We start from the raw sequence: 14145 nt of genomic DNA, 5'->3' as shown, positions 1-14145 counted from the left end.
ACTCGTACAAAAGTCATACATATAGTGGTTGTTTTTTAGTGGTGAGAACCACACCCGACCTTGGACATACAGAACCAGGGCGAAAACTGGTGGTTGAAATGCCAGCAAAAATCGAGGATGAGTATCTCAATAAGAAAGACTACCGTCATCGACCTTCCAAGAAAGTCGTCCTCATCAAGTGGATCACGACCTTGCTTTTGTTTGTACTGATACTGGGATTCGTTAATTTCAGTAAGGTGAGTGTTGACTAATAAAATTTTATTATTTCACTAAACGTTATTATTTTTCTGTTGTAGTATAAGGGCTGTCACAGTTAACCGTTAAATCAAGTCATTGCAAAATAATCCAATTCAATTTTCACAAAAGTATGTTATCATTTGTTCATGTTTCGAGAAAATGTCACTAAAATGTTTAACAAATAATTTGCATATTATGTATTATTATAATATATTATAAAACGATATATGGATCAAACTTACATTAAAACATTCTATGCCATTTAAGTTCACTGTACACTTTCTTTCTTTACACATACAGTATATCCCGAAACAGTCTTGTATTGTGTCATAGAATTTGAACCTTGTGTTATTGTTAGATGTTTGAATACTCGTATTGAGTCTGAATATTAACTTGAATTATTAGCTATACACTTTGTGCCTTTCAAAAATCAACCTCTTGGAATGATTTCGTGCTGCATCAATACCAAACATATCATCACGGACATACATCACGGATGTACGTAAACTAGTAAAAAACTGTATCTGGGTGTAAACGATTTTGGGAAGTTTACGAATGTTTTGTGAGTAAACTATTTGTGACTAAAGAACAAGTGTCATTGTCTTATCGGTGAAAACATTTACGTTGGGTATCATTCATATCCGTTTCAGATATGTACCACTTTGATGATTAATATATTGATAATTTGAATTTAACAATGGATACTACATTCACAAGCCCAGAAATCATGAATCAAGGCACAAGGGTCATTTTTTAAAAGGGTTATTAGTACTCAAAATCTGCCAAAATCCACGAGATGCGACATAACGGATAAACACGCAATACTTATAACCATTTTATTATAAACATATATACATTTCTGATTTAAACAACATTAAAGGCACCTGATTTCATAATAAATGTCATTTTAATGACGCACTATTTTGTTTTAAGACGTCATTTTAACATCCTGCACGGACTACAGTATATAACAAAGCTTTGTATATTTGTCAGACAAATTTTAGATCAATTGTTTCAATTTTACAATTGTCGTGGTACTTATGACACGCACAAGTCAGAATGAAGGTTAGTAATTTGGGGTCAATAAGCTCACAAATCCTCTGACATGTGCCGGCTTATGGCTCTGAAAAAATATGCAAACAATCCAGGAACCGAATTCCGAAACCTGCGTGCATGTCAGATGCTCAACCAGTGGATCTTACCGGCATGGATAGTTATCATGTGCAAATCATTAATGTGACACACATGAGCCATAACCATCATTGTAACAAATATATGCATTTTTTCCACCCTGTGTCATATACGGTATCCATTTCATATGTAAGTTATAGCTTAATCAGAAATCAGATCCATCTATTTCATATATCTTTAATTCCAATTTTATATCACTTATATTTAATTCAGATATCGTTTATATCCATTGCAAACCGAATGTTCCATGCAGAGAAGAACGGCCATGCTCCAGGGATGTTTATAATGCTACAGATTGTGGCAGTAATGCCTCACATATTCAACTTAATAAGAGGTATCTTACGGGGAGTTTTTCGTAAGGATCTACCATGGCCATCGAAGAGGTCTATGAGAGCGGTAGGTTAATACTAATATTTATCGAGGGGTGTAAGCATTAAGGTTCCACGTAACATTAGAAAAAGGAGTGTATATAAGATGTTTGCTTTTTCCCCTCGTTATGTTAAACATGTACATGCAGGCTTAATGAGCCTAAGTCAAAATAAGCTTAATAGTAGCTTTGACGCCAATACGACCTTCGTGTACATGTTTTTTATGTCCCCTGCGTTGCTTTGCACACAAAAATCGAGCAAAACGTCTTCCGTCGACTTCGTGCTCGTCGTCCGCGTCGTCACATTTTTATTTCCTTTCTCCTATCGTTATCCAATATTTACGTAGTTTGGTTGCAATGTTTATTGGCGTTATTTATGTTATATATCTTGTGCATTAGATCACCCGCCAGATCGCACAGTTATCTCCAGAGTTATGGAGGCCTCAACATTATTAAACTTTGACACATTTCAATGTGTCTGCTTTCTATCTTCAGCAATTACTATCCAATCTTTACTAAAATTAGTGACACTGTTTATGTGCATACCATCTCGTTTTAAATTACAGGCGACGGTGGTATGTCTTCTGGAATCAGTTGGGATTACATTCTTTATCTTCAAAATCCCCGGTATCACCAAACCAGTTGTTGTTGTGCTCCTTATGATGTGCGTATTCATTGCGCCCATCTTCTACAATCTTGTGATCAGCTTTTTACTTGGAAGGGATGCGCGGGCAAAGGATAAATTCAGATTCTTTACGGCGCTTGTATTTGAAATTGGTGGCTGTGGATTGACTGGTATGACCCTAGCGCAGCAATCTTTAGTTTATTTTTTCACTTAGCCAAATAAATTCTATAACTCAAAACATTGTTTAACGTGATTGTATTTAAAATGCATTCCTTTAAAAAGTAACATAGCTTATTCATAGTTATATATCCTGGATGTAAGATTGTCATGTATTATAATATTTCATATTCAAGGGTTTAAAAACACGACAAAGATATTTTTATCAAACAGGTCCCTGGGGGCCGTTTCAATAAAGATATTAGTCGATTTAATGTGTCAATACTAATTGTCTTATTACCTCCCTTTTCTTTAGTTGAATATAATTTAGCTTTCAATTGAAACATTTTCTGATAACAGTATCAGTATGATTATTTTGTTAAAAAACATTTAAACAATTTTACCAATAACTTCTTAGTCAAAAAATGGAAATCATTAGTATATAAAGCAACATATAATTTATGGTACTAAGAAAGTCACGTGATACGCACAATTCGTATTTACGTTGTGCTCGCTAAATTTACATTATACGTTTGGTTTTGTTGCGTTTTGTAATTGCGATAAATGCATTTTTTATCATCCTTGGGGTTACAAAATGTCAAAAAGGTTGAGTCATTTGGATATACATACAAACAGTTTACATCACTAAAACACAATGGGACTTTAAACGCCCGACCTCACTTACATATCAGGTAAAGACGGAAAATGATTATGTAATATATAATATTATCCGATTGTAAATCGAAATACTCCTTTCGACATGATTCGATTGTCGATAGCATTTTGGGTCCGATTGTGCAACACTACCTTCGACTTCATGTATACCAACCTTCAACAAGAAGGGTGAAAGCGAAAAGGTTCTACGTGGCATGAAATAAAAAGGCAGATATAACCTTTTCGCTCTCATCATTTGAGCTCCATTTATTTCAGGTTACCTGTGTTTTATAGAGACAAGCAAAGTTGAAGATTACCTCATTGCTCCAGTGGCTGTGTTATTTTTATCAATTTCGTGGACCCCTGGAGTTCAAAGGTATTTTCACGATAGAAGCATTTTCCAACATTGATCATCCCTATCAATTCATGTCTAATACTTCACTGAATACTACAGGGACAAGCCTAGTAGCCAAACATTTAACTCGCTTGTGGTAAGATGATATTATTTAAATATACTGTTCCGGTTGTTTAGGACTAGGCCCGTTGTGTTACACTAACTTTATTAATGACACATACTTATTTATAACTGAGGAAAATTTGATTTAAGGGCAATATTTCAAATTCTTGGGACAATTGTTTAGAGTCTCAGGCAACACTGATTTATCCCATAATTGTCGGCTACAGTGCGCTGCTTATGGTATATTTTAAGCTAGACGAATCAACGTTTTGTATCGTTGTGATTGTAAAAACTGGAAAGGCAACAAACAAAACTTTTGTTTTAATTTTTAGATACCTACTAAAGCTCGATGAAGATGAAGACCATGCGAATACGTACGGAAACCTTGATGACCATGGACACGAACCTCTGACCGAATCCTACGGCACTGCGAGTAGTATAATTTCGTCTCCAAGTGATCATCAGAAAACAAGCAATGTGAGCGACAATCGTTTGAAAAATGTGCAGTAACTAAGATATTGGCATGTTATTAAATAATGATTTTTATATGTCATTTATAGTTTTGTTTGTGAACTAGAAAACTCCTGCTTTTTCGAAACAAAATAACAGCATTTGACATATAATTATGCATGTTTTATAAAATATACACTATTTCTAATTACATACATGATATACCTCCTGCAGGATGTCAGCACAGTTCATACAAGTATCCAATCAGAAGAAAGAATTCGACCAGCAAACATGGCCCATCCTCAACCTTCAAAATCGTCTTTGCACATACGACCATCCTGGAAGCTAACCATCTATATGTCATTTTTAAAGGCGATCACGATATATGGCATATCTATGATTCTGTTTCAATACTCTTCTCCTGGCGGTATTACGGGGATAAGTGATTACGTGAAAGGTTGGAGTCAACTTAATTTCTCCGACCTTAGCCTATCATACTGGATCTTTTTCTTGGGAAATGTAATAGGAAGTTTGTTTGGTAAGTATATTACATGGTTTTTAGAAATCATATTTTAGAAATTACACATATTTTGTGAATAATGAATTTATATTGCTTGAACTTCAGTATTAGTATTGTTAATGCTTTAGATATACTTTAATGTTGGTTGATTTCTCAAGGAGTAAACACGAAAATGTCTTATATGCTATTAATTAACAATCAGATAAAATATTTACGTTTCCACTCCTCCATTAACTCTTTGGATCCATATTCATAAAACATGACATAGGTGTTTATATATAGTTTGAATAAATAGGTAGCTTTACGTTTACCTTGTGTTTAACCGTACAGGAAAATGATCGTTTTGCTTTCAGTTATGAATTATCTTTCGTATTTGAACGGTGACCGTGCAATAAGTAGCGAGCGGATAAAATACAACGCTTCAAATAAACGCACGCTTCGTATTGCATGTTACAATTTACATAACGCGTCCTATCGGTTCAAAAAGACGATCGATACCCTACTGACCAATCAGCGTCAAGATAAGGCGGGGCTTATCAGTTGTTCGTTGCTATCTGCCATGACCTCCAACAATCTGCACTTATTATTCGTAGTATAATAGGCTGTTATAACATAACTCGATTACGATCGAAATCTAGGCCAAAGTTTCTTCAATACACATTCTCGTCTCCTAGAACGAAGAATTTACATTTTGTGTTATTAGCGTTATTAGGATGCTTCATCCGCAGGGAAAGAAAGTAGTCCGACATAAAAACATTTTATTTACAATAAAAAGTAATAAATCATCTCTCAATTATCAATCGACTTTCAAAGGTTTTATTTTAAAACAACAGCAATACATAATTCAATCCATTTAAATCAAGCAAATCAAAAATAAGAGCAATGTCATAACTGCGTGACGTCATTAGTAATCACGCGAGTGTGTATATATAAGTTGGCGGTTTTAAAGTTTTAAAAGACCGTAAGTCAGCGTCACAGTCGCGTCAATAGTGTGAATTCGCTTTGTAGCTGGTGGATTACAACATGTTTTTTTGTCATATTAATGGATGTGCACATTGATATTACCTCCGTGAATTGGAGCACCAAAATGTTGTAAAATTCACCAGAAAAAAAGAGATTTGATGTGGAATCAGTGACTGTGTGAACTTGAGCATTGCTGGCGAACTGCATAGTCTCAGCATTTAACATTGAAGTAGAAGGGGTATTTAAACTGGAGTACAGGATGTTGAATATTTCCTTGTGTTGATTTGGATTTATGTGGCTATAGTTGTTTATAGATGCAATGTTCTTGTGTCCAGATATTTGCATAATCTGGTTCGCAGGAACATTGTTTTATTCAATATCTGGACGAGGTATTTTCTGGCGATGTGATCATTGAGTCGTTTGTTTGAATTAAGCGCAGCTTTCTTCACCATTCGTTTAATCATGGAGCTGAGTTTATTGACACCGACGGGGTTTCTTTTGAACTGTTTCTGATGTTTGTTTACGTTTTTTGATAGCGCGTATCAATACATTTTTCTGTGATGCGGTTACCTAATTTGCATAGTTATTACACTTGTTATATATGAAAATATTGCATGGGGTTATATCACTCCTGCGCCATTAAGTTGTGTTTTAAATTATGATAAACGTAGTAAAACAATGGCATAAAATTACAAAATGTATTCCTCATTACTAAGAGAAAGTTGAGACAAATAATGAAAGCCGAAATACTGACATTTTTTTCTTAATCTTGCTCGATTTATGAATTTTTAGTATTTGTTTGATACAAAGTGACCTTAATGGCAATAATTAATCGCTCCGAATGTATGAATCGTTTACTATAGCTGTACCTTTAGTGCACGTTTATGCGTTTAATTTCCGTTAGTCTTAAGATAGGAAATAGCATAACTGGTACATGGAATCAATTTGACTGTATAATATTGACGATTATGTGATTCATTTATATTTTGAAATTTGTACCCCTCTTGTGCGTTGAGTGTTAAATCCGAATCATATACATTTGCCTTTTAGTTTGTTTAGAAATACCTTTAGGGAAACAGACAACTCAATTTCCAATATATTGAATCACAAATATATTTGAAATTTATATTTAATATCTGATATCATATAACTAACAATAGCAAAAAGTATACAATTATAGATAAGAAATGAGATTTGTTTTATCAATGTAAATGACGCAAATCAAATTATAAAACATATATTGATTATGACTATGATCATTTGTAATCTATATGTTGCTTGTTAGAACAATTTTGTATTCCATTTAATTTAGATATTATCACATTTAAAAGAAACAATAACTAAAGGTCATTATATTAATAATAATAATAATTCAAACCTATCATTTTTCATGGGGAAAACTGAAAAACAGCTAAACCAATTGAGATTTGACATTTCTTCAAAACAAATGTTAAATATTGAAAGAAAGATTAATACGCATTTTGATTACCTAAATTTGAGGTTTAAAATAGAGACCGTTTTTTTCTTCTGTACAAAATGTCGATGGTATTTAGTAACAAATTATTTTAACGTGTACATATCAAATTATTTCTACGTGAATCATACGTTGTATTGAATTAATATAAATGAACTAATTTAATATTATACTTGCTTTTATTGATACGGGTTACGACGTTCCATGCTATCTTTGATCGGACTGTAAAGTATAACTTCTGTACATTCTTATCTTCTGTATCTGCGTTCTCGTTGGAGGACCCTTACCAAGTTGTCACATGACATGGTAGGCGTAGCCTTATCTCTTTCGGCGAGGTGTTAATTGGTCATTGGGTAAGTCACGTCTGTATATTTGTTTTACAGGGTATTTAACGTCTGTATATTTGTTTTACAGGGTATCTAACGTCTTTATAATTGCTTTACAGGGTATTTAACGTCTGTACATTTACTTTACATGGTATTTCACGTCTGAATAATTGCTTTACAGGGTATTTCACGGCTTACATAGCATGTACAACCTGTATGCAGAAATTCGGATTTTCCATACCGTTGATCTTTGTCAGTTCACCAATGGCATTTGCTCTGCTTTTCCCAAATGTACTATGTGAAATGATAGTTATTACAGCAGGCAAGTATTAAATTACTTTTTGTTTCTTTTACGTATTGCGTTTGCTCTTTTATTTCCAAACGCCATTACTCCAGGCGATTTTTAAATGTGTTAGTTTCCCAATGGTTTTCGTTGCTTTTTAATTTAAATTAAATTAAATTAATTTAAATACACGCTCTTTGACAAATATTTAATAGTAGAGAAAATTTTAGGACTATTAAAAAATCATATACAGAAAGAATATTTTTAAATCAAATATCATATTTCATACAGATATTACCACAGCTAGTCAGTGTGTCCTAGATATAACGGAAAGGACATTTGCAATCGCTGCCATGGTGTTACTGGTCGCCGCCCAATTATTATCAACCGGATATATTCTCATTAGGTCGCAGTCGGTTGTTATGTTGAAAGAAAACCAGGTATAGCCGTATTTCTTTTGTTTATGTGTGTGTCCTACAATTTGTTGTTGTATTTTAATTTCAGCTGAGCGTTTTAAACCATGCATGCTTAGTAGTGGGATTTTAGTTAAGATATGGAATACAATTCGACGAAAAGACTTGGTCACTACCATAAATCCGTATTCACACAGTATATCATATCATTAATTAATCATATCTGAACCCGCACTGGTAATATATAGCAAAATTACAAAACTATTACACTTAAAGGTTTTCAATTTACACCTAATATATTTATTGAAACGTGCCCAGTACCATAAGAACCCACCTCTATATGAAATATTCCATGTAGTTTTATTATTGCAGCTTTTCTGGACACCAATGTACAATTCTGCCTTGCTGGAGCAATGGTTGATGCTGGTCAGAAAGAATGAATACCACGACGAAGGCCATCAAAACCCCACTGAAAAGGCAAAGCGTTCAAAGATTTATGTTTGTACAACAATGTATAGAGAGGTATTTACACGAAAGCAGTTAACGAATTGCATTTAATTGACCTTAATTTCAAAGGATGAGAGCTAAATAAACTATTTTAAGTGATGTCAAATAAAGAAGCAAAAATAATATTTCCGCTTTCACTACTCGATGTGCTCTCATATCAAACGTTGTTATTCTTCAAACATTGTAACTCAACTAACTCTTATTGTTGCTGATGGACAAAGTTTATCAGCCATTCCTCTGATGCTTGAAAACATTTCCGGAGAGAGATCCATTGCTAGCAAAGTAAAACACCCTAAGTATACAAAACAGTTATTCCTCTTATACATAAATATATTTCCGGAGAGAGATCCATTGCTAGCAAAGAAAAACACCCTAAGTGTACAAAACAGTTATTCCTCTAATACTTTAATATATTTCCGGAGAGAGATCCATTGCTAGCAAAGAAAAACACCCTAAGTATAAAAAAGCTATTCCTCTAATACATGAATACATTTCCGGAGAGAGATCCATTGCTAGCAAAGAAAACACCCTAAGTATAAAAACAGCTATTCCTCTAATACATGAATACATTTCCGGAGAGAGATCCATTGCTAGCAAAAAAAAAACACCCTAAGTGTACAAAACAGGTATTCCTCTTATACTTGAATATATTTCCGGAGAGAGATCCATTGCTAGCAAAGTAAAACACCCTAAATGTACAAAACAGTTATTCCCCTAATACTTGAATATATTTCCGGAGAGAGTTCCATTGCTAGCAAATAAAAACACCCTAAGTGTACAAAACAGTTATTCCTCTAATACTTTAATATATTTCCAGAGAGAGATCCATTGCTAGCAAAGTAAAACACCCTAAGTGTACAAAACAGCTATTCCTCTAATACTTTAATATATTTCCGGAGAGAGATCCATTGCTAGCAAAGTAAAACACCCTAAGTATACAAAACAGTTATTCCTCTAATGCTTGAATATATTTCCCGAGAGAGATCCATTGCTAGCAAAGAAAAACACCCTAAGTATAAAAACAGCTATTCCTCTAATACTTTAATTTATTTCAGGAGAGAGATTCATTGCTAGCAAAGTAAAACACCCTAAGTATACAAAACAGTTATTCCTCTAATGCTTGAATATATTTCCCGAGAGAGATCCATTGCTAGCAAAAAAACACACCCTAAGTATACAAAACAGTTATTCCTCTAATACTTTAATATATTTCCCGAGAGAGATCAATTGGAAGTTAAGAAAAACACCCTAGGTATAAAAACAGCTATTTCTCTAAAGCTTGAATACACTTCCGGTGAGAGAGTCATTGCAAGCAAAGTAAAACACCCTAAGTATAAAAACAGCTATTCCGGTGAATTTGAATCCGAATCAGTACTTGTTCTTTTACACCTACATACCCAGGCTTTTGATTTAACACCTTAATAATCAGGTTGTTCTTTTTCCTCTAATGATGCAGACTGCTCTTTGAAACCTAAATATTCAGGCTGCTGTTTTACATTCAAAGTTTCTTGCTCACCTAAATATATTGGTTGTTTTTATACCTAAATTTGCAGTCTGCTCTTTTACACATACATATCCAAGCTGCTCTTTTACACTGAAATTTGCAGGCTGATTATGAGATGAGACAGCTCCTGGAGTCTATACAAGGACTTAATCACGCACAAGCAAAAGGCAACCGACATTTTGAGGCCCACGTGTTCTTTGACGGAGCTGTAAAGAACAGACACCCAACGAAGTTTGTACTACAGCTGGTTTCGCTTGTTGAAACAGTGCTAGGTTAGTGCTACAGAAAATTACTCTGGTTTAATCAGTGCTAGGTTAGTGCTACAGCTTTCTTCACTTGTTGAAACAGTGCTAGGTTAGTGCTACCAATTTATAAAAAATACAATGGAAACTACAGGTACAAGCGCAGTAGCCAACGAAATAACATGTAGAGTTTAAATTGTCAGTTTGAAAATCTGATTGTTTTTCCTAATGAACGCTTAATGCATGGCTAAATAGCTTAATGAAGTACTGTGGAAAGTCTGTTATGAAACGAGGTATACCGTGATTGCCGTACGTTTGTTATTAAATTAGTTATATGTATCCTCGACATTTGTCAGGAGAGCTATGACTTAAACTGTGTCGAATAATGCAAGGTTTCGAAGCAGATAGTAAGTATTACTTTTGGTTAATATAGTAAAGTTATTAACTGTACACTTTTGTAAAAGACTAATGCTAGCAGGAGTGGATCAGGAACATCAGTATCGTCTCCAGTTGCATATACTATTCTAGACCACACTTCTTAAACATTAGTAGCCTGGTCGAAAAATGCATTGTCTAAAAGCTGCGTTTATATGCCGACCATTTGTCGATGTGACAAATTTGACCCCGGGGGCAAATACATCCAAGTGGGCAAATTTGCCGCTGGATTTAAGATTTAGTAAGATGCCAATAGATGGTGTTGAAAAATAAAATTAGAAATACTGATGTAGCTAATAATATTAGGGTAAGATAAACATATCTGTATTTAATACCACTTTTATACACTGAGCGATATTTTGTCGCAGCTATTTCAGGAAAATAATAAAAGAATCTATTTGTCTTTCAAAAAAACTATTGTTATACTATCAGAAAACATCTAAACCGTACGTTTTTAAAATCGATAACTTAAAAACATGTTTTTGCTGAAATAGGAGTTCGATAGCTTTCAATTAAATGTTTTCAAAGGTTTTGCACTCTATTTTGATGGCACGTGAATAAAATATTTGATTGGTACAAAACATGGTATTTCAAACATTTATGTCCTTCATAAAAGCAGTTTGCTACGAAAGTTTAAAAAGTTGCATAAAATAAATAGAAATGCTTTATAACAATTTCCTTACTTTAATTTGTTTTATTTGTCAACTATATACTGTAAAACCATGCCAAAATCGAAATACCCCCGGGGGCAAATCCATTCCAATGCACTTATTCACCCCTGAGGTTAAATCTCGTCATATAAATGACGTACACGTTGTACAATACATAATATAAAGTATAAGCAGCAAAGGATCTTCGACACCATCGTTGACTCCAGATGGTCGTCGTAAATATTGTATTAACCTGAAGATGTGCTACTTGAGAAATCTGGGTGAAAAGTGCGTTGTCTCTGACCTGTTTAATATTGTACCAGCATCGTTTTTAAGAACAACCTTTAGAAGGGTCAGAAAGTCGGACCAGTAAGTTGAGCTGATTCATTTGGTGATGAGCATTTTCACATAATTATTAAATAATCATAGGTTAGCAATGATTGGACAGAATAGTCCAAATGTATATATATATCAATAAAATAGTAATTAAGAGACTGAGCTAGCCGCTATACACATATAACGAAAAATTACTTAAGCCTTGTCAATGTTAGGTGTGGGAACAGAACTATGTACCAAAATGTCCACCCCGTACGGAATCTTGTTGTCATGGACACTAAAGGCTGGTGACAGCGGGAAAGGAATGGTGTTCTGCATCCACCTAAAAGATAATGTGAAGGTATATGCTTTGTTTGCTAAGCGTTATATGACCAATATTTTGCAGTAATCGTCACTGAAATTTAAAGATTGAATATGTATTATAACCGTATTTAATGGATCTGCAAATAGATTGCTACATATGTACTATCAGAGAAGTCTTGTTTTGGGCTATAAATTTAGTGTTTTTCATAAATTCGTAACGACAAGTTCATAAAATATCTGTATAAGCTGTAGATCAACTCATACCTGATTAATATTCAATTCGCTGATATCGTTGTTAACGCTGTGTATTGATTTGTTTACTTCTCGGTCTTAATTTAATTGTGTGTTTGTATTATATAACACTGTGGGATTGTGTCAAAACTACACTCTATTAATATATTCACCTTCACATTCCTATGTAACAAAATACATTTTTGAACACTTTTTAAGCTATGTTTTTAGATGATGGAAACTTAATAACCATACATATTTTAAGTCAAAATTTTACCCATATTTCTTAGCCAATAAAAGGGTGATCATGTAAATTATGAGAAAGATATCTCCACTTGAAAAATAAACTATAAAAAACCCACATTGTTCGATTAAATATTCTATCCGAAATGGCTCTTTCTGTGGAAGTCCTCGATGTTCTTTTATCTGTACAGCTTCACTAGTACATTTAGCAAGAATATAAAGTTCAGACATTTTTAAATCACAGTGTGTTTATCAATAAACATATGTCAACGTTTGACATTGAACAACATTCTTTTTGTATAGAGATGTTTGGCATATACGGGAGTAGCTTTCACGTACGTCTGACGTCATTCTAGAAGGCACGCCCATGTTGTCTCTATAGCAATACAGTGTTACATGGTTCTCCATATAATTTAGTGAAATGCCATTGTAGTAACTATATCATCATTATGGTCATCCTGTAACACTCTATTTTAGGGTTGAAAGCCGAAAGGTTCTATGTAACATTACATAAAGAAGCAGATAAAACCTTTCGATTTTAACCTTCTATTATTTTCAAGGTCAAAAACAAAAAAAGATGGAGTCAGGTGATGTACATGTCATATGTGCTCGACTTTCAACTTAAACAAGACAACAATGGTAAGCTAGATGGTTTAAGTGGTCCAATGGTTAAGTTGTCCGCCTTTCACACAATAGGTCAAGGGGTTTGAGCCCCACTAGGGGAATGTTCCCTTGGAATACTAAAAAGGACATAAAACAACTGGATTTTATCTCAGCATAGGATTCGAGAGTGATTCAAATCAGCTTATCAGTTATACCTGTCTTCACATTTCAGTTATAAAACGCTATAGTTTGAAACAATTCAGCTGTGAGTTTGAAGAATGTCTGGTATGTTGAAGTTAATAAAACAAATGTGTATGTATGTTACAAAGGGTTGATGTTCTGCTAAAGCTTGATCAAAATAGTAGCTAAGCCTTTTTCATATAGCCTTGTTTGATATAGCTTACACACAAATGCACATTGCATCTTGAACATGTACACAAGTGATAAAAACAAAAAGAATGTAGTACATACTGGTAAAACACATACGATTAACGAATAACATATACACCGATGATACATAATAGTATCATATTTAATTCATAATTGTATGTTCTGATTATTTAAAGGCGGTATCATTCAACCACTGTTATATGTGAACTGTCATTGTAATGCTTTACTTTTCTGAAGCATCGGAAGAAGATTGTTTTATCCTCACAACTGATGCAGACGTCCGGTTCACACCTGACTCTGTTGAAGCCCTTCTTGACCTCATGATCCGGGATAACACAGTAGGAGCGGTGTGTGCCAGAACCCACCCCCTTGGGAGCGGTCCACTTGTATGGTACCAGGTTTTCGAGTACGCGATCGGTCACTGGTTTCAGAAGGTTAGTCTATTTCGCGTGTATGTTAAGCTGTGTGGACAAACTATCCATCCTTGGAGCAGTCGTCATGTCTGAAGTTAAGTGTTTCTTTACATTATGTCAAACAACACTTAACGGAATAGCACGAGTTTAAGTCCTTCTTGCGGCTGTGCAT

General features: G+C 34.1%; 1 protein-coding gene across 1 annotated transcript in view; it reads left to right on the top strand.

The window, feature by feature from the left end:
• LOC128221647 (uncharacterized) overlaps positions 1 to 14145 on the top strand; it is a 49919-nt gene that overhangs the window by 14606 nt on the left and 21168 nt on the right. The window contains 13 exon segments of the mRNA XM_052930249.1: positions 40 to 236; positions 1642 to 1731; positions 2362 to 2590; positions 3507 to 3606; positions 4020 to 4164; positions 4372 to 4675; positions 7602 to 7746; positions 8038 to 8143; positions 8489 to 8638; positions 10231 to 10399; positions 12006 to 12130; positions 13128 to 13206; positions 13798 to 13994. Coding sequence (XP_052786209.1) covers positions 40 to 236; positions 1642 to 1731; positions 2362 to 2590; positions 3507 to 3606; positions 4020 to 4164; positions 4372 to 4675; positions 7602 to 7746; positions 8038 to 8143; positions 8489 to 8638; positions 10231 to 10399; positions 12006 to 12130; positions 13128 to 13206; positions 13798 to 13994 — 2036 coding nt within the window.

The sequence above is a fragment of the Mya arenaria genome, chromosome 16 (assembly GCF_026914265.1).
Source record: "Mya arenaria isolate MELC-2E11 chromosome 16, ASM2691426v1".
NCBI classification, from domain to species: Eukaryota; Metazoa; Mollusca; class Bivalvia; order Myida; family Myidae; genus Mya; species Mya arenaria.
The sequence above is the reverse complement of the archived record's forward strand: the minus strand, read 5'-3'. Positions and strand labels throughout refer to the sequence as shown.